The sequence below is a fragment of the Perissodus microlepis genome, chromosome 17 (assembly GCF_051167445.1).
Source record: "Perissodus microlepis isolate ML-2025 ecotype Zambia chromosome 17, ASM5116744v1, whole genome shotgun sequence".
Lineage (NCBI taxonomy): Eukaryota > Metazoa > Chordata > Actinopteri > Cichliformes > Cichlidae > Perissodus > Perissodus microlepis.
In genome coordinates, this window is record NC_140477.1 from 19,297,627 (window position 1) to 19,318,726 (window position 21,100).

At 39.8% G+C, this 21,100-nt stretch overlaps 1 protein-coding gene across 1 annotated transcript; it reads left to right on the top strand.

The window, feature by feature from the left end:
• Positions 1 to 1,015: 1,015 nt before the first annotated feature.
• LOC146369499 (arg8-vasotocin receptor-like) lies at positions 1,016 to 12,895 on the top strand. The gene is made up of 2 exons (XM_084910326.1): positions 1,016 to 2,171; positions 11,007 to 12,895. Exons 1-2 carry the CDS (start codon positions 1,250 to 1,252, stop codon positions 11,288 to 11,290), a joined length of 1,206 nt encoding a protein of 401 aa, XP_084766452.1. The 5' UTR covers positions 1,016 to 1,249; the 3' UTR covers positions 11,291 to 12,895.
• Positions 12,896 to 21,100: the final 8,205 nt, after the last annotated feature.

The window sequence follows — 21,100 nt, forward strand, 5'->3', positions numbered from 1 at the left end:
CTCAGCTTGCGTTCTTTGCATATAGATTGAACATTAAGATACTAAGCTGTGGCCTTGTAAGGCAGCAAGTGCAAGAAGTGACGGCGTTATTTACTTCATTGGCAGAGGACGGCGGGAAAACGAAGTTCTGCCACAGAGGAGGAGAATTAAAGGTCTCATGAGGCAAATTTGGTTTGGAAAATGTGCGGGAAGGCTTTAATCACTGCTGTTTATTATTTCTAATGGTCACGGTGTCATCTTTTTATTTCATTCATTATTTCACCCAAGTTTGGTGGTTTGATTTTTTTATTTTTTAAGTTGGATTACTGAATGCTTGTTTGACCGCATTATAAAACACTTATTAAAGACTCACAGAAAAAAACATATACAAGTAAATGTAGTTGCTCTCAAAATCGGACTCAATTAATTTTATGATATAAATAAGTTATACCGTAAATAGAAATAATAAAACAGTTCTTTCCATTCAGGCACACAAAACATATTTCTACAGTGCCATACATTCGTTGTCACTGTGTGCATTAAAAAGTCCATTATTGCACATTAAAAATCCATCAAAGTGCACTCCTGTAACTGTTGTTGCATGTGTTGTAATTGGTGTGTTGGTTTGGGGGGGGGGGGGGGTTCCATTCATTGTTTCGGATGGTAATGGCTTTAAGATGGAAAAGTGTGGATGAATCGGTGCGTTTTCAGTGGAGCAACATGGGGACTACAGCTCTGCTGTAGTCTGAAAAACTGAAACTGACAAATTATTATAGTGACATTTACAAAAAAAAAAAAAAAAAAAGAGTCGATCTTGAAAGTAATTTTTTTAAAGACTAAATAAATAATCTTTCTTTCTTTCTTTCTTTCTTTCTTTCTTTCTTTCTTTCTTTCTTTTTTTTAAATCTGGTATTTTCAGTTTTTATTTTGTCCTCTATGTTCATCTTTTACTTTTTTTTCCTCTTTCACTTTATCCTAAGCATGGAGCTGGTGGGAGGGAGTAAGGTGATGAAGTGCGCGTGTGTGGGGCTTTGGATACAGTGAGGCATGCAGAGGGCTGGTTCTCGGGGGCAGTGTACTTTAAAAGGGGCTAGATCTGCTGCTTGGATTCAGGTTGGAGTTTTTGTGCACCTCGCAGGGAAACAGATGGATCCCTTCTGGATTTTTAACCCGTGAATTCTTCTCGATTGTCCCGTACACGCTGGAGGAGGGTTACGGTTACGCACAAGCGCGCAGACACCTCCGTGCGCCCGGAGGAGAAACGGTGACCATGCCGTTCCCCTCGGTGAGCTCCTGCAATGCCACGCACCAAAACTGCACCGATAGCTCTAACTTTACGCAGCAGCTGAAGAGAAACGACACCGACCCGTTCGGACGTAACGAGGAGGTGGCCAAGCTCGAGATCACCGTGCTGAGCCTGGCGTTCGTGGCGGCGGTGGTGGGCAACCTGAGCGTGCTGCTCGCCATGTACCAAGCCCGGCGGAAACCGTCGCGCATGCACCTGTATATGAAGCACCTGTGCCTGGCTGACCTGGTGGTGGCCTTCTTCCAGGTGCTGCCGCAGCTCTGCTGGGAGGTCACGTTCCGCTTCTATGGGCCGGACTTCTTGTGCCGCATCGTGAAGCACCTGCAGGTGCTGGGCATGTTCGCCTCCACCTACATGATGGTGATGATGACCGTGGACCGCTATGTCGCCATCTGCCACCCGCTGCAGACGCTCCAGCAGCCCACGCAGCGCGCCTATATCATGATCGGCTCCACCTGGGCGTGCAGCCTGGTCCTCAGCACCCCGCAGTACTGCATTTTCTCCCTGAGCGAGGTGCGCCCCGGCTCAGCCGTCTACGACTGCTGGGGGCACTTCGTGGAGCCGTGGGGGGTTCGCGCGTACATCACCTGGATCACGGTCGGGATCTTCGTGGTGCCCGTGGCCGTGCTCGTGTTCTGCTACGGATTTATCTGCCGTACGATCTGGAGGAACCTCAGATACAAAACCCAGAGGAGAAAGAGCGCGGAGGCCAGCAAAAGCGGGATGCTGAGCCGGAGCTCGGTGAGCAGCGTCAGCACCATCTCCCGTGCCAAATTACGCACGGTCAAGATGACCTTTGTGATCGTGGTGGCGTACGTGGTGTGCTGGGCGCCTTTCTTCACGGTGCAAATGTGGTCGGTGTGGGATGAGACATTCTCCTGGGACGGTGAGTGACCTGCTGACAGGACCAGAACCTTACTAAAAATATAAATCACACTTGTGGCAAAGTGTGAGTAAAGCGATTGGGCAGACTGAGGTTTAAGTAAATTTAGCGAACTTCACAGGTTTGGAATTACAAAGCTAAAGGCAGAATGCAGATTTTTAATTTAATTTAAATTGAATCCCAACTTCTTGTGAGAATAAACAGAAGCTAACAGCTCACGTATTCCCCTGTAACACTGTTATTTCAGCCTGTAGACACGTCCACGTGTCTCCGTTTGAGCCACATCTTTTCTGGTGAGACATGTGTTCACCTTTGAGCCACAAAGAGGCACATCCCCTCAACATATGAGGCAAAAATGCTTTGCACTCATCTACAAATTAGCGCACTTGTCCACCCCGGTCTGCTGTCAAATTTTCTGCTTTGTAGCTCCTGAAAATGCAGCTTTAGACGTTCCACCTTCCCTGGAAGGGATTTTAAGGGAATTAAAAGAATGCTAAAGAGCAAATTTTCTTTAATTAAGATGTCTTTGGTTCAATTATTGGCGGCTCCAGTTAAATAAAAATCACAATGCAAAGCCTATAAATCCAAATGTAATATTGCTATTGGTAGGCACGTGTTTAGCCTCGTGCCCGCATGCAGATGTTATTTTGCGCAATAATTTAAACGTGCTTCAGTGCTCAATAACTTATTTTTTAAAAGGTGGTGAAACAATTTTTTATTTTAATTAATTAATTAATTTAGTTGATTTGGGTTTATTTAACAAGAACAACGTGCACTACATATATTACACCAGATAGAGCGAAAGGCTCATTTTCCTCAGATCATCCGATGGTGCAGATTAAAAAATGTGACATATTGAAAAATGTGCGAAATGAAGCACCCTCATAAAATAAAGTGTACTCATAATTGATTGATTGATTGATTGGTAATTTATTTCAACATGTGAACAATATACAAGTACATTTAGAAAAGAAAATAAGAGAGAAAAAAATACTATACAAATTACATACAAAAAAACATTCTGATTAATTTACATGTTGAAAGGGAGTGGGAAGAAGTATACACTTATTTAATCCCACCCCTTTGCCATAAATTATCAGTTAATATTTAGTCAGCTTCCTTACTGATACAATTTGTAATAAAAATAGTGAACAGATTTCTGATATACTATATACTATAATATCACATCATGGGTTTTTTGTTTGTTTGTTTGTTTTTAAATAGAGACATTCACTTAATTTAAATATTTTCCTTGAAAGTACTTAAAGAAGAAGAAGAAATTACAGTTGAAGATCAAACCATCAACAAACCCACAGATACATTTCTTCAGTGCAAAGAAATTTAAGGCATGTGAGCCAAAGCTTTGCACAGGCAGTAACTGCAGACCTGAAGATATTTCAGCCACATTTTCAAACTAAAATCGAAATTTTTCTTTTAGAGAACTGCACTCTGTGAGATTTTCTGGTATAAAAAAAAAAATAATTCCAAATCTCAGCCTCCGGTGAAAAAACAGTTTGGTCCAAGTGATGTTTAGACTTTTTCCTCAAATAATAATCATAATTATACACAGTGTTGCCAAACAGGGCAAAAGTTTAGCATAAAAATGATAAGGCGCTAAACATAAAGGTTAATATATGTTGCCATCACTCTAAAGATGCAGCTGGAGATGACTTTAATGACCTGATTTACTGCTGGTTAGTTTTACCTTCTATCTATCTATTTATAGATTTTTAACATCAGCATAAAAATGAGTAACTTAAACTTTAAAACTATAACACGGAGTCCAAAACACAACATTTTCACTCAAAATAGAAAAGGAGCAGAACATAACATCAGAACTGCATATCAGTAAAACACCTGAGTAAATATACTTTGTTACATTCCAACACTGGTCCTGGTCATGCTCTCTTCCAGGGGTGTCAGGCATTATGTCACTAGCAGTCCTTTGAAGTTTGTATTGCTTTTCTTTTGCCGGTGGGCAGCTGGCGAGTGTTTGGAGATAAGCTGGAATCGTTTCGTTATCTGGGACCAAAGAAATTGCTGTTTATGACCGATTGTTGACTGGTCTCGACCCTGCATGACTGGGGCCCTATTTTGGTAAATTAATTACACACGTATATTTTTAAAGTTTTCTTTCCACAAATTTCTTCACAAACATAATGTCTGTTTGCAACCGTAGGAGTCACCCCCTGCTGGTCATAATAAAGAATACAGGTTGAAGGCAGTGCTGCATTGGTGGGTTGACTTTTTTTTAAAATTATTATAATTTTACTGGTGGTGTAATTATGACTTTAAAGAGTTCAGACACTCAGCTCCTCTCTTGGAGTAAAACGTGCTGCGGGATGGAAAACTATTTTGCAAACACAGACAGTGATTGAATCAGTGAAGTCATGAAGCATTTCTAAACTCTTTAAATAAGATCTTGATCATAGCTTACAAAATAGAATATGCTGATAATCTTTTGGCAGTTTGGTAAACATTTGGTCAGTTTATAAATCGACAGATTCTAAGCCAGTTTACTGTCTCGCATATTATAACATTTCTCTCACACGTGAGGCTCAGTTTGGTTAAAATCTTTCATTTTAATTTGCTCCACTCTGGCAGCAGTTTGGGTTCAAAATGAGACAAAGTGGTTAAATTGTTCCTTGCACTAAGAAAGGGATCATATTTAAAAAGTTCAGAGCTCTGACTGGTTTTACACCAGAAAATGATATAACCCTGATGTTCCCTGAAAATGAATTCCCATCAAGCTGCTGGAAGCAGCACTCATGCCCTCACCAGTCAGTAAGGCTCTGTATGACAGTGATAATGAAATTCTTCAAGTGGGTGAGCAGACCAGGGCAGCCTTTTCTCCTTTAACAGACTCCGAAGCTGCAAAATAAAATTCATATCCTGACTTCTATCATCGGAAAATTACTCTGCACTGACATGCACAGGCTTGAGGTTTAATAAAAAATGTAAAAAGATAAAAAAAAAAAAAAATTTCACATATCTCCTCTTTTAATTTATTCTGTGGTTAAGGTTGGCCACAAGTTTCTGCTTTCCAATTTCTCTGTGACCTGCCACACTTCTCTATATTTTCTACTTTTTAATTGGTATTTGAAAAAGCTGGAAACTTCACACATGGTTAAACTGGCTCAAAGATAAACAAAGAAAGCCTTTAATTGGCCTTTAATTAAAACTTAAATAATTACAATATTGCAGGGAAATCTTCCAAACTTACACAAATACCAACTCTTTCCTTCCAAACCATATCTGTTATTAAAGCATGCATTTAATGGCTGAAGCAGAGATGAAGCTTTCTAGTATCATCATATAGGGACCCTGTTGGGCTTGTTGGGTTCTGCTGGAGTTTCTGTACAGTTGAAAAACTAGAACATATCAGATTTGAGAGTCATTTTCAAATGTTTTAAAATGCCAAAAATTCAAACAATGATCAATGTAGTGGTGTTGGTCAGTTGGCAAATGCTTTCAAGTCTAAATTCTGGTATTTTGGTCATCAGGAACATGGGCATGACCAGGCTGGACCTCTATTTCTTCCAGAGCTTCATTAATTCTTTGTGGAAAAGATTCAGCAAGGTGCTGGAAACATCATTTTTGGATCATTCTGACACGACAGCATCAAACAGCTGCTGCAGATTTGTCTGCTGAACATCCACGATGTGAATCTCCCATTCCACCACATCCCAAAGATGGTCTGCTGAGCAGGCAACATTTTTCCAATTTTCTGCAATCAAGAAGACCCTGTGTGTATTGTAGAGTCACTTAAATCACTTTTATCTCAATCCTGCAGTTCAGTTTAAACTTCAGCAGGTCATCTTCATCGTGTTTACGTGCCTAAATGCACTGAATTGCTGCTCCGTGATTGGCTGATTACATATTTGTGTTTCTGTCAACACACACACGGGCGGGGCCACACTGGGAACCAACGATCATATCAGCAACTGGATGTTATGTACGTTGTTTAATGACATTTTTGTCCACATAAAGGCCCCAAAAAGTCAACAAAAGTTCAACAGATTGCAGAATAACAGTTTTATGACAAGAAGCACGGCAAGAGAAACTTCTGATAGGCCAGAAAGTTGAACACTTTTGTATTTTCTACAAATTTACATAGTTTTAGCTGTTCTTTTAAATGTACCTTAGGACATTTGTGGTGATTTCTGTACTGAACAGTCATTTAAGATTAGCTAGTAAATAACAATTAGCTAATGTTGTTAATGAGAATAACACGTACCCTAAAGCAGATGACTCGTAATCTGGAGAGGAAATGGCGTGTCACAAATTTAGAGGATCATCATTTAGCCTGGAGAAATAGTTTGCTGCTTTATAAGAAAGCCCTCCGCAAAGCCAGAACATCTTACTATTCATCACTGATTGAAGAAAATAAGAACAACCCCAGGTTTCTCTTCAGCACTGTAGCCAGGCTGACAAAGAGTCAGAGCTCTGTTGAGCCAACCATCCCTTTAACGTTAACTAGTAATGACTTCATGAACTTCTTCACAAATAAAATTTTTATCATTAGAGAAAAAATTACCAGTAATCATCCCACAGATGTAATATTATCTACAGCTACTCTTAGTACCATTGATGTTAAGTTAGACTCTTTTTCTCCAATTGATCTTTCTGAGTTAACTTCAATAATTACTTCCTCCAAACCATCAACGTGTCTTTTAGACCCCATTCCTACAAAACTGCTCAAAGAAGTCCTGCCATTGATTAATTCTTCGATCTTAAATATGATCAACCTATCTCTAATGGTCGGCTATGTACCACAGGCCTTCAAGCTGGCTGTGGTTAAACCTTTACTCAAAAAGCCATCTCTAGACCCAGCAGTCTTAGCTAATTATAGGCCAATCTCCAACCTTCCTTTCATATCAAAAATCCTTGAAAGAGTAGTTGTCAAACAGCTAACAGATCATCTGCAGAGGAATGGTTTATTTGAAGAGTTTCAGTCAGGTTTCAGAGCTCATCACAGCACAGAAACAGCTTTAGTGAAGGTTACAAATGATCTTCTTATGGCCTCTGACAGTGGACTCATCTCTGTGCTTGTCCTGCTAGACCTCAGTGCAGCGTTCGATACTGTTAACCATAATATCCTATTAGAGCGATTAGAACATGCTGTAGGTATTACAGGTACTGCACTGCAGTGGTTTGTATCATATCTATCTAATAGACTCCAATTTGTGCATGTAAATGGAGAGTCCTCTTCACACACTGAGGTTAATTATGGAGTTCCACAGGGTTCAGTGCTAGGACCAATTCTGTTTACATTATACATGCTTCCCTTAGGCAGCATCATTAGAAGACATAGCATACATTTTCACTGCTATGCAGATGACACCCAGCTCTATCTGTCCATGAAGCCAGATAACACACACCAATTAGTTAAACTGCAGGAATGTCTTAAAGACATAAAGACCTGGATGGCCGCTAACTTTCTGCTTCTTAATTCAGATAAAACTGAGGTTATTGTACTCGGCCCTGAAAATCTTAGAAATATGGTATCTAACCAGATTCATACTCTGGATGGCATTACCTTGGCCTCCAGTAACGCTGTGAGGAACCTTGGAGTCATTTTTGACCAGGACATGTCCTTCAACGCACATATTAAACAAATATGTAAGACTGCTTTCTTCCATTTGCACAACATCTCTAAAATTAGAAATATCCTGTCTCAGAGTGACGCTGAAAAACTAGTTCATGCATTTATTACTTCCAGGCTGGACTACTGTAATTCATTATTATCAGGATGTCCAAAAAACTCACTGAAAAGCCTTCAGCTAATCCAAAATGCTGCAGCAAGAGTACTGACAGGGACTAGAAGGAGAGAGCATATTTCTCCTGTTTTGGCTTCCCTTCATTGGCTTCCTGTTAAGTCCAGAATTGAATTCAAAATCCTGCTCCTCACATACAAGGTCTTAAATAATCAGGCCCCATCTTATCTTAATGACCTTGTAGTACCATATCACCCTATTAGAGCACTTCGCTCTCGCTCTGCAGGCCTACTTGTTGTTCCTAGAGTATTTAAAAGTAGAATGGGAGGCAGAGCCTTCAGTTTTCAGGCCCCTCTTCTGTGGAACCAGCTTCCAGTTTGGATTCGGGAGACAGAAACTATCTCTACTTTTAAGATTAGGCTTAAAACTTTCCTTTTTGCTAAAGCATATAGTTAGGGCTGGACCAGGTGACCCTGAATCCTCCCTTAGTTATGCTGCAATAGACGTAGGCTACCGGGGGATTCCCATGATGCATTGAGTTTTTCCTTTCCAGTCACCTTTCTCACTCACTATGTATTAATAGACCTCTCTGCATTGAATGATATCTGTTATTAACCTCTGTCTCTCTTCCACAGCATGTCTTTTATCCTGTCTTCCTTCTCTCACCCCAACCGGTCGCAGCAGATGGCCGCCCCTCCCTGAGCCTGGTTCTGCCGGAGGTTTCTTCCTGTTAAAAGGGAGTTTTTCCTTCCCACTGTCGCCAAAGTGCTTGCTCATAGGGGGTCATATGATTGTTGGGTTTTTCTCTGTATCTATGAAGCGCCTTGAGGCGACTTTTGTTGTGATTTGGCGCTATATAAATAAAATTGAATTGAATTGAATTGAATAAAGTCATCTCACTTTGGTAATGTAAATATAATATGGTCAATATTATAGTTATTATATTAATCATTATTAGTTATTACAGCAGTGAGTTTGAACTCCGTGTCAAATACTGAGCTTCAGTAAAGATTCAAGTTACATTTATTTATATTTCCTATCACCTTAAATCTTCACTTAAAGACAAGTATCTTTGACAGTGTATCTATAGATGTATTATATATAAGAGACAAATATTGTTCTTTTAATATGTTGGCATTACTAAATTTGGCTCAATGCTTACATATATGTGTAAAAAGAAAATGTACGAGCTGTGAAAACTGTGTCTGATAAAATGAAGAGTAGACTGATATATTAAATATTCCTTTATTGGGTGAGAAAATAAGACCATGTCATAACTGCTTTAAGTCATACAGAATAGATATCAGAGCCTTAAACAGGCTGACTTCTGCTAAATGGGTCAAACTGGGCACAAAGTATACAAACACATAACATCCTTATAGAATATGATGTAACACTATAGATCAACTTACCTCAGAATATATAAAGTTTATAAACAATTACAGCAATATGATGCAACACACACAGCAGTACTACTAATCCAAAATACTCAAAGCTTCATAGAACTGAAACAAACATTTATTTTTAGGTCCATTCTGCTGCTGATACATACTTTAGGTTTCTGAATGTTAAACTTGTTTCTGCCTTTCATAGTGTTTAACTTGAAGGCCCTGAGTACTTTCTCCCACACTGAAAACACTGGAATGATTAAATTATTTAATAAGACTGATTCAGGACAGACAATTAGTTATTGTAAACTTTTCTAGCAGTCCTTCACAAACAGGGAACAGTCTGTCTATTCTCTCCATCTGTCAGCTGCTGCTGGCTCTTCCTCCTCCTCTTCCTCACACACTGCTGAGTTTGTCCTGGTGGATCATCAGGGATGCAAAGCCTCAGATGATGTGCAGCAGTGGGTCCCTCAGTCTGTGACGTAATCGGCCTTAAAATGCGGCCTTTAAGGCTGCAGACCCTGAATTGGGATACAGCCCCTGTATACCAGTATCATCCGGTCAAAGCAGATGGCTGCCCCTCCTGGAGCCTGGGTCTGCTTGATGTCTCTTCCTGTTAAAACTGAGTTTTCCTTCCCACCGTCGCCAAGTGCCTGCTGATTGTTGGGATTTCTTTGTATTATTGTAGGGTCTTTACCTTAGAATATAAAGAACCTTGAAGGAACTGTTGTTGTGATTTGACGCTATATAAATACAATTAAATTGAACTGAATTGAAGGCAGCAGAATTTTTATAGAGTTTTAAATATAAAAGTCATTTTATTAAAGTTTTACCTTATTTGACCTTAAGGAAGAGTTCAGAGGTTCAAAGTAACGTGATATTTAGTATCCACATACTCACCGTATGGCTATATGTTGTCAATACAAACAATGGCAGTTCAATGAAAAGTTTTAAATAGCTGTACATAGCATTATCGTCACTTTGACCTTCAGATCAATCTATTCACCTTAAAGGAGATGTCAGAGGTCAAATGTGACATGATATTTAAAATCTTTATGTGGTACTTTCTATGTGTTGATAATACACAGCACACTTGTAAGAGGTTATATATGTTATAAATCACTAAGTTGACCTTGAAGACCTTGGTGAATGTAAGTTATCGTGCTTACAAACAGAATGATACGCTGACTCTTCCAAACACATGACCTTGGAGGACATAAAAACAGGAGGCCTGAATATGATAGCAAGGCCAAATAATGTATTTTTAGAGTAGTTAATGCATGTATTTCTATTTGATGCACTCCTGTTTGAATGCCTCACTGGACTTAACCATTTGCTCTGCTGTAATGAAACTTGTCTCAGCGGCTCCATCATGTCAGTAATTATTACCATTTCTATCCCTCCAAACCTCTGCTGCTGTCTCACCGCAAACGATCCGTCTTTAATCAGGAGAGAATTGCTGAGTCTCACGCGGCCTTCAGCATCAGCTGTCCTTGTTATCGGTGGTGCAGGAGAGCTGAGCTGGTCTGTTAATACTGGCGTTTGCTCAGGGTTGCTTTGCAGGCCACAGCTACATGAAGGCGGCCAAACCTTATTAAGAGCTGCCCGGCAGGCTGGCAGTACTCCAGTGTGTTTCAGACTAGTACATGTACTTTAAGAGGAAAAACACTTTGGTTTAGTTGCTGACGTCTCCGAGTGTGCTTCATAAATCTCTCTTCCCGTTTTCCCTGCAGACTCTGAGAATGCCGCTGTGACGCTCTCCGCCCTGCTGGCCAGCCTCAACAGCTGCTGCAACCCCTGGATCTACATGATCTTCAGCGGTAACCTGCTGTCGGACTTCGCCCGCAGCCTGCCGTGCTGTTGCCACCTGAGAAACCGGTTCCACCACCAGGATTCGGACAGCAGCATCCGCCGGACCACGCTGCTGACCCGCCTGCAGGGTCAACGCCCTTCAGAGCCTTTCAGAGACCTCAACCACACCCCCAAAAGCTGCCCGCCAATCCCATCTGCATCCTGACCCCCAGAAACAATACCTTTGTGTGTTTATGTGTGTATGTGTGTACGTGTTTAGTAAAACTGCAGCAGGTTTGCAGCAGTGAGGGAAGGTATGAGATCATCTGAGGGTGCATTCACACCTACCCTCTGGTTTTTTTTGGTCCAATCCAGAGTGGGAAAGTTTACTCCAAAGGACATTATTGGTGTTTGGCTTGTTTGGGTTCACACAGCTGACGTTTAATAACTCATTTCCAGTCTGCGGGGTTGGAGACTGTGGGGATAGTAAATAAATGCTGTACAGTACAGGCAGTGTGGATGTATTTCGCTTTGAATGCACTATTGGGTGTGTTTCCTTGGAGAGCTGCTCTCATTGAAGTATTTAAAGCATGTTTACGAGATCATTTTTTAAGACTTGAGGTTAAGTCTGGTGTTACTCTGCAGTCCTTGAATTAATTCATGTACAAATCCCTTCCCTCTCAAAAAAAAATGTGTTTGTCTGTTTCTGCTTCATACTTTCTCGCTTCTGCTTTCTCCCTCTGAACATACAAAACTTAAAAAAAATATTTCCAGCTCTTAAAGCCTCAATAAAATCCTCTTTGTTGTGCTGTTTTCTAAATTTAACAATCAAACAGGAAAATAGTGCATTTTGGGGGGACTATTTTCAGTGGCGGATGAATTTGTCTACATTGGGACATCCATGACCTCACCTAGTGTCATTTCGTATTTAATCAGTCAGTGCCTCTATCACAGTGTACTTAATGAAGCTATGAAGTTTAACCTTCACACTGTGAAATCATTGTTTTAAAGACGCTGGAGTGGAAAGGTACTTTCTTAATAATTATTTAATTCTTTTAGTTATAAAATGTGGAAAGTTTGGGTTGAACTTTTTTTTTTTCAAAATTAATAATAATGGATTGGATTTATATAGCGCTTTTCAAGGCACCCAAAGCGCTTTACAATGCCACTATTCATTCACTCTCGCATTCACACACTGGTGGAGGCAAGCTACAGTTGTAGCCACAGCTGCCCTGGGGCAGACTGACAGAAGCGAGGCTGCCATATCGCGCCATCGGCCCCTCTGGCCATCACCAGTAGGCGGTAGGTGAAGTGTCTTGCCCAAGGACACAACGACCAGACAGAGAGCCCGGGGATCGAACCGGCGACCTTCCGGTTACAGATACGCTTCCCAACCCCCTGAGCCACGGTCGCCCCAAAAAATTAAAAAACCAAACAAACAAAAATACTTTCACAAAAAGAAATTAGGTTAGAAAATCAACTCATATTTACCTTTAAGGAGCTGGAATGACTGTGGGACAATCACACGTGTATCCACACTACCCTGCTTAAAAGTGTAAATCCTATTTAAAAGTGCTATTTGTTCAGTATAATTAACACTGCCTCTGTGAACATCTATTTAATTATTAATTTTTATTATGATGCTCTGATGCTCGCTCATGCTTTGCTGGCTTCTGTAGCAGCTTTGAGCCTCTTTAGAGACTCATTCCCAGATGTGTTTGTAGATATTGAAGATATTTCATGAGTGTGATGTATTCTGTCATCTCTGTATTGCTCTAATATGTATTGCACGTGTTGTAAAGGCAGATAAAAGCTGTTGTTTGTGTCGTCACGTGATGTTCGACTGCTTTCTGTCTGTAACAGGAGGGTTTTATTGGTGATCACTTACCTGCTTTTAGTAACTTTCACTAAGTACAAAAGCAGTGAAGAGCTAAAGTAATGAAAAAATATTAGTTATGGATCTGTGGATTGATCTGGCCTGCATAAGTCAGTAATCTTTCATAAAGACTATTATGATCATCAGAGTTATGGTTTTCCTGCAGTGCCACCATAAAACTGGAATTTCAGGGGTTTTAAGTGAAATATCCAAACAATAAATTGAGGTTCTTCCTCATAGGATCAACCTTTTTCCTCTAGAACAGGGATCACAAATTCAGTGGCTTGCGTGAGAAGCATGATATCATTTTAATTGATAAAGCTCAAGCATGTTTTGAAGCTCCATGAAGATTTTTGTCTTTGCTCAAAAATGTTTCTTGATGGTAACTGTTTCTGATCTAACCTCTTTAGATCTGGTTCTCTTTGTGTTCAGAGTCAACATGTTCTCCAGTGTGAACGTGTCAGGGTTGAGCTTAATAGTGAAATATTTATATTTTCTGGCCACTTGGAGCACCAAAAAGCCAACAGTGAGAGCTCAGTGTAGCTCAGGCGTTTATATGCTTAACAAACAAGTGCTTATCTCCACATATTACAGCACAGCATTATCATCCATTTCCAGCTGTTTTTGTCTCCGTCTGATAAACGTATCAGGATCAGATAAAGACTTTCCTAAAGTGTAACCGTGGTGACATCATCAGCTGGTTTGTGAGACTGCATTTTGAGTGTTTTTGCTAAAGAGTGGACCTGAGTGACCCGAGTGACATCATGAACTCACTGCTCGAGAGTTGACGTGGTTTAACCAGCAGACGAAAGGGAAAAATGAGCACTTCTTAACTGGTTGCTGGAGGTTATAGAAAATGGCAACTGGTCTGCAAACACTGGCTAACTAGCAGCTTACCAACAACATTGGCATTCAAATGGTGTGACTTTTACTTTGAACAAACATTTACTATTTCCAGTTTGCACTGTCCTTTTTAAAGTTTTACTGTCACTCAGCTGGTAGTTGGTGAGTCTCTGCAGACATGTCACCATCTTCCATGCAAACTAGAGGCGACTGTGACAGCCAAAGTGACTGCAAGGAGGTTTTTGACAACCAGCTGGGGAACACACACAGACAATGAGTGTCACAGACGGGTTGGTCACCTGTTTGCAAAACCTCTGTATTTGTAGATGTGGCTTTAATTTAAGAGAGCTGTCTGTGAAACTGTAAAGTGATTGGCTAACACTTTGCCCATCTGGCCAAACAGGAATTTGGCCTTTAGGTGAAAATTACAGTTGGGATCAGCAGGGAGTTCAGCAGGGATTTTAAGTCCAGGAGTGATTACCTGATTTTCAGGTTCAAATCTGACCCACAAGATGTATCCTGCAGTGTTTACTGTTACTGTTAGCACAAGACAGTTTTTGTCTCACACGTGGCACGTAAACATAAGCTGCTTTTCTCTTAACAGCCGCAGGTGTTCTAATGATGCTGCTTTTCTGAGGTTCAAACATTTCTGAGGTTCTCCATTTCTGACATTGCTCTGCAGAAACAATAGTAACTGTGATGGCGTGTTTTTGGTAGCTAAACAACAGACTGGTGCATGAATGGGTTTAACAGGAGATGGATATCGTGACTCTTGCATAAGGCCGAGATGCAGCAGGTGCAGCGGCCACTCACCAGATTTAAATGACTAAATTTATCAGCTCATGCCCGACAGCTGCCCAAGGACACTTCAGAAAATTACATGGGAATATTAAACTTCAGACCTTTTTTTTTCTCTGTGCAATATCTCGGCATAAGTATGCTTCTCATAAAAACACTTCAACAGGATTTTTCCTTTTTTTTTTTTTTTTAACTCACGCAGGGAAACAGGAGTAATTGGAAGCAGGTTGGCTGCATGACATGCAACAGATGTCTGAAATTGAAAACAAATAAAAAGGTTTCAGCGCTTCAATCAAAGAGTTCATCCTGTGATTTTTGATTCATTCCTTGCAGGAAAAGTGAGAGCCTCCAGGCTGAAGTGAACCCCTGAGAGGTGGCAATGAAAGGAACTATAATTTCCTGCCTGAGCCAACTTGATTAGTTTGAAAGCACCTACAAACTAGAACTTCAAAAGGTTCCCTGTGGACATGCTTAACACTCTTGTTCCAGGATCACATCACCCCCACTGACCTCTTAGAGATGTGTTTTTGTCTGATTTCTGCAGTGTAAACAGACACACAAAGCCAGTGCATGAAGGTGAATCTCAGATGAAAATTCAGACTAACTCTCATAACTCAGGACAGCTGAGGGGAAACAGGAATGCATAAAATGCTTATCTTTACGCACCAGGGCCTCATATTTCAACCCAGGCTTGAGCCTGCAAATGTAAGGCAGCTCAGAGGCTTTATAGGAATCATATCTATGACAACAAATCATAAAAAAGAAACACAGAGGGCAGACAGACCTATTTCAGCAGCACTTGTTTTCCTAATTTGGTCAGTTGTCGCCTGCAATCTAACCACAAAAGACATTTGATTTCATTTTAAAAATGTTCTCCAAGAAACTCTGGTAATTTATTCAAGTGAAGACTAAGTTTTTCCTTATTTTCTATAAGCTGTTCTAACAGTGGATGTTCATATTACACATGGCCAAAGTTTCTAATATTGAGGTGATTGTGTGTGAGAGTAATATCTTTGAGACAAATGCATTTTTGCATAGTTTTTTTCTACTCCTTGTCTGTCTGATGTCATAGAGAGGGCACGTCCCTAATACAGTCATCTCATCCACAGACTCCCCACCTACCAGCTCTTTAAACTTTCTCTCTTTGTGGAGCAGCCAATGAGACGGACGTTTTCTTAAATGGGGAGGAGCTTAACCTGGGCACTGACGTCAAGTATAAGGTAAAAAAGTATTATTTGTAACTGTGGATCACACAAAGCTGCTCTAGTACAGTCCAAGAATAAAATCTAGAGCTGGAAACAAGTTTCCAGAGACCACTCGATATCAAAGACAGCAGCTTATAGCAGTCGACATCAAACTGCATTCTGCGCATCAACAAATGATGTTCAATTCCTTCTAATAATCTCTCTTTATTGAAAAGAAATTAAGGGGCCATATAAAGTTGCATTCGTGCAATTTTCTGAGAAGGAGAAGTTTCTGACTTTAGTTGTTTATTTCTCGACCTCTTAGCTGTATTTGGTGACCCTATTGAGGGACCTGACCCCTATGTTGTGAAGCATTGTATATAAGCTAAATGAAACTGCCTCCATATTGAACATTAACAGAATTAATACTGATGTATTAACAGCCTCATATAGTCACATAAATGCATTTGTTATAAATTCATGAAGCGTTTTACAATGAATGCTTGCAGAGCAGTATTTGCAAAGCGGGCAGTAATTGTATATAAAACGCTCAAACTGCTTGCTGCACTTTAAATCGTAACCACTGTGACAGGGTAAAGGGTTTGTTCACATGGTTACTGTAATTTCCTGTTCACTCTGAAGGCATTTCTACTGAGAATCAATCACTTTGTCTGTGGAGGACGCCATTTATGAAAGAGTTGAATGCGGGAAATCAGAGAAAGGAAGTGTATTATTAAAGGAAGGAAGCAAAGGTGAATGTGGCAAAGCAAGGCCGGTTTAAAAAAAAAAAAAAGGAAGAAAGAAAAAAAGAAGCTGCTTTCAGCATTAAAGACATTGGGCGAGGCTACATCCTGTGGTGGTATCTTTGCACAGATCACCCTGACTCCATTTCCTTGAACTGTGTCCAGTACGTGTGTCCATTTCCTACACATTCTTCCCCAGAGATCTTTTTTTTTTTTTTTTTTTTACAGATTTTTCTTCTTCTGACAGAATTTCTGTTCCTGAAGAAGACTCAGAAAATCCCATCAGTGTGTAGAAATTATAGTATTACAGTCCCAGATGATCCCAGGGTCAGAGCTGGCCCACCAAAGTGTGAAGTCTCTGTAAAAACGCCAAAACACACAACAAAGAGTCAGTGATAGAGAAACTGTTAAAAATCTGTTATTTCAGTTTAAGCAGAAAATCAGTGAGTCATCTTTGTATCCAACACTTATCTCTGAAAATGAAATGCTCGTGCAGGACCTCTCAGCTTCATGTAGTCTTATTATAATCATCTAGACTTATACCAAAGTAACAAACATTGACATAGATGGTGGCCACATACTGAACAATATTAGTTTGAATAACAGCTGGTGTTGTCATGTTAATAATGCCAATCTGGAAAAACAGATGTAGTCAGAAGTTTACATCCACTCATCCTGAGCATGGATGCCATTTAATTTGGGACTTTTAATGAATTCTTTGAACTTTTCTTTTTCCACAGTGGAATGATTGTACAGGATACAACTTTAATTACTTTAAAAGTTTAGTTTTTTGGGTCAGAGGTATGTATACACCCCAAAAACATATTTCGTTAAATGTCCCTTAGCAAGTTGTACCTTTGCAAGACATTTGTAGTTCATTAACAAGCTTCTGGCATAATTCTGGCCGGATATTTGACCACTCTTCTTGGTAGAATTGGCAAAGTTCACTTAAATTGATTGGTCCCCTGGCATGGACCCAGCTCTATGTGCAATCCACAAATTTTCAATAGGTTTGAGGCTTTGGGAAGGCCCTTCCACAAGCTTAATGTTAGCCCGCTTTATCGATTCCATAACCAGTTTTGGTTATTTGAGATCATTGTCCTGTTGTGTCCAAGTTCAAACTTCTAGCTGTTGATTTGAGGTAAAGTTGAAGAATTTGAAAGTAGTCCTCCTTCTTCATTATTCTAAGCATTTTGTGCAAAACAGTCCCAGTGCATGATGCTACTACCACCATGCCTGATGGGTGGTTACTGCTCTTAGGTTTGGAAGCCTCATCTTTACTCCTTTAAGCATACCTGTTGTCACTGTGGCCAAATAGCTCAAACTTTGTCTTGTCTGACCATAGAACTTTTCTCCAGAAGACACTTTGCTTGTATATGGGGGTAGCTGCAAGTATCATTCAAGAGTGAAGGTGTGGATTTTTTTTAAGGACAGGCATCTTTACTGATCAGCTCTGTAACTTTGGATAGTGATGTGGTGTGACTGTCCACAGTGATGTGGAGTTCCAGCGGTTTCCAGGTCGTGGCAGGCTTGAGAACTGGTAGTTCTTGGATTGTGCCTGAACAAGAAAAGGGTGACAGTTTGGATTTTTTTGTCCAGACCTTGGTTAAGTTGTGACACATCTAAATAACGTGTACTTACATACAGTTGTTTAAACTGATGATCTTTGAATCTGCAGTTGTTTAGAAATGTGTAAATCTACAGTTCTCCTTCTTAGATCTTCTGTGAATTCCTTGGACTTTCCCATTGTTCTGATCACTCCAACTAGCGCTGTCAAGCAAATCCTTTTTTATGCTGCAAAGATAAACTACCAGTAGTAGTCAATCGTGCTTACAAATGAGAAGTTAACAGGCCTTGGCCTTCTCAAGTTAAAATACATTCTAGAAACCCTTATAAAAAGATTTAAGTGAGTGCATATATAATTTAGCCTGTACATGTAATTTTGACCCTGTGTGGATAAGTGAACTTCTTGTTTTTTCAAAAGTCAATAAAGATGTATGCCGTACAGTCATTCCACCCTGAAACAAGAACAGTTCAAAATAACAATTAGAAGCTTAAAATTACCATCCAATGCCCATGTTGAGTTTATGTAAACCTCTAACCACGGCTGTACCTTTATTTTCTTCACATAGTTCAGTCAACTGGAGCAAGGCTCTGATGTCTGCAGGTTCCTTGGACTGTTGCATCAGTTCTATCAATCTTACTTCATTGGAATAAGCATCATTGGCTGAAACACAGAAATGAGAGTTAGACCATCGAAGAGTTGCTGTGAGGTCAGGACCTGATCACTGTTGGTTTCTTACAAATGGACTCAGGCTGCAAAGCATTTAATATTTCCTCCAGGTCCAACACATGAGCTCTTGTTTTCTGCAATAAGTTGTCTTTGATTTGATCATGTATACTTATTGAAAACATTGACTGTAGAGGTATTGGTATAAAGATCTGTCACCTCTCACATTTTAACTGGGCATTAAGCATCGCTGCAAACTGCCATATCAGGAGGTAATAACATTTTTAACTGATAACACTTGCATTTTACTGCTGTGATGATCTGCTATATAAAAGGCCAAATGTCAGCCGGTCTGATTATGCATAGGCAGTGGAAGATCCACATTTTGATTTATAACAACCTTTCTGACAGCAACCGTAACGAGTCCTGTGGAAAGACGCCCACATAATCTGATCAGCCCAAAGCAATCTGAGTCTGCTGCATCCTGTGTGGGTGCTAAAAGGGTCATTCCGTAGCTTCATTTAGGATCTCCATCATCACTTTGGGCAATTCAATCAAGCTTAAATCTGAAGATGCAGATGAGATCTTTCCAATCTGCTGCTTAGGGAATTTTTCCGGAACCCCACAGCATGAGAACTCTCTGGGTTTAAGAAATGTAGAAATAATCATTTTTAAGGGTTCAACAGGTCACATTTACAAAAGAAAAAATATAAATAATTAACCATAATAATGTAGAAATTCAATAGTGAAAATAAGTTCCTCCAGAAAACAGCACTTCCAGGATTATTCCGCAGGTTGATTGTCATAGATGCCTGAGAATGTATGCCTCTAACTGGAAAAACAAGATTTTTTCTAACTCAACTTTTTGTTATTGATATTCTAAAAACAATAATAACAGTAGTAAAAACTTAGCCAGTGTTGTGTCTACATATAACAGACAACTAACAAAGGAGCAGTTTTAAATTGTATCTTTAGGCTCTTTGTTACAAGCAAACACAATTTCTTCCAATTTATTTAGTTGAAGCTAGAAAAAATGCAAAAGCTAACACAGTTTGACAAATATGAAATAGCATTTTTTCACCAACAAGAAGATTCCTAAAGAGCTATTAGCTGACAATTTTGCATATCTAAGCATGGTGTGCAGTGCGCCATTAAACATTTTTGAGGATGGTGGACAATTTGAGGACAAAAAAGAAGTAGCAGGCCTAAAAAAAACTATCTACAGCAGTTGAACAGAATTTGAAAGTAACCTCTTTAAGAAATGGGAAATAATAACACAGGACCTGAGAGATGCATCTGGCCTTTCAGTTGATCCATCTACTGTTCACTGAAGTCTCATCAGAAATTGTGTCAGTGGAAGAGTTGCTGTCAAGAAGCGATTCTTCAGTAAGGGAAACAGACATTAAAGGCTGGTGTATGCATTACACCACTTTTTACTGAAATTCAGTAAAAACTGGTCTAATGCAGTGATGAATCCAAATTTGTTAGTTGTGGTTCAATCATCATCAGTGTACATGGAGGAGGTCAGGAGAGAGCTAAAACATGGTGGAGGCTCTGTCATAGTTTGGGGCTCTATTTAAACCAGTGTTGTTGGGGATCTTCGTTAAAATTGATGAAATTATGATCAGAGAAACTACCATCAGATCTTAGTCCATCTTACAATGCCATATGGAAAACACCTGATTGTCAAAGGCATTAATTTTTCAGGTGGACAATGATCCCAAACACACTACCAACACAGTAAAAGCATATCTGGATAGAAAAATACATTGTGGAAGACTGTTAGTCGTGGATTGGCCTCCCCAGAGCTTTGACCTCAACATTATTGAAGCAGTAGAGGATCATCTTAATAGAAAATTGAACAAAATGCAGAAACATCCAAAGAAGACCTTTGAATGTCCTTTAACCTCCTAAGACCCGAACTCTTCCACGTCATGCATTTTTAATTTCTCTTTGATATTTGGGCTGATTGGGGCCAGATAAATGTAAAAACAAAGAATTACCAGATTTTTTTTTAACCTTATTTTTGTTTTTAAGAAAAATAAGAGCCATATATGAGGATATTCATTTAACATTTTGATAGAACAGTAGCAGTATAATGTCCTAGTAAGTGGATATCAGGCCCATGTAGAGCAAAATTGAGTATTTTGGTCTAAATAACCCAAAATGTGATGTCCACATATGTGGACGACAGGTCCAAGGAGGTTAAGAAGCCTGGAGAATTGTTCCTGAGGACTGTTTAAGGAAATTATAAGAAAGCTGCCTCAGAGAGTTCAGACTGTGCTGAAAGGTTGTCACACTAAATATCAACTTTCAAGCCCAGAATTATTTAAACTCTGTTTTTCCTGATATACTGCATTAC

What these genes read in the sequence shown, in the direction of transcription:
- LOC146369499 (XM_084910326.1), top strand. Translation starts at nt 1,250, where the DNA reads ATGCCGTTCCCCTCGGTGAGCTCCTGCAATGCCACGCACCAAAACTGC. An exon ending in TGAGACATTCTCCTGGGACG is followed by an intron (nt 2,172 to 11,006) that starts GTGAGTGACCTG and finishes TTTTCCCTGCAG; the next exon opens with ACTCTGAGAATGCCGCTGTG.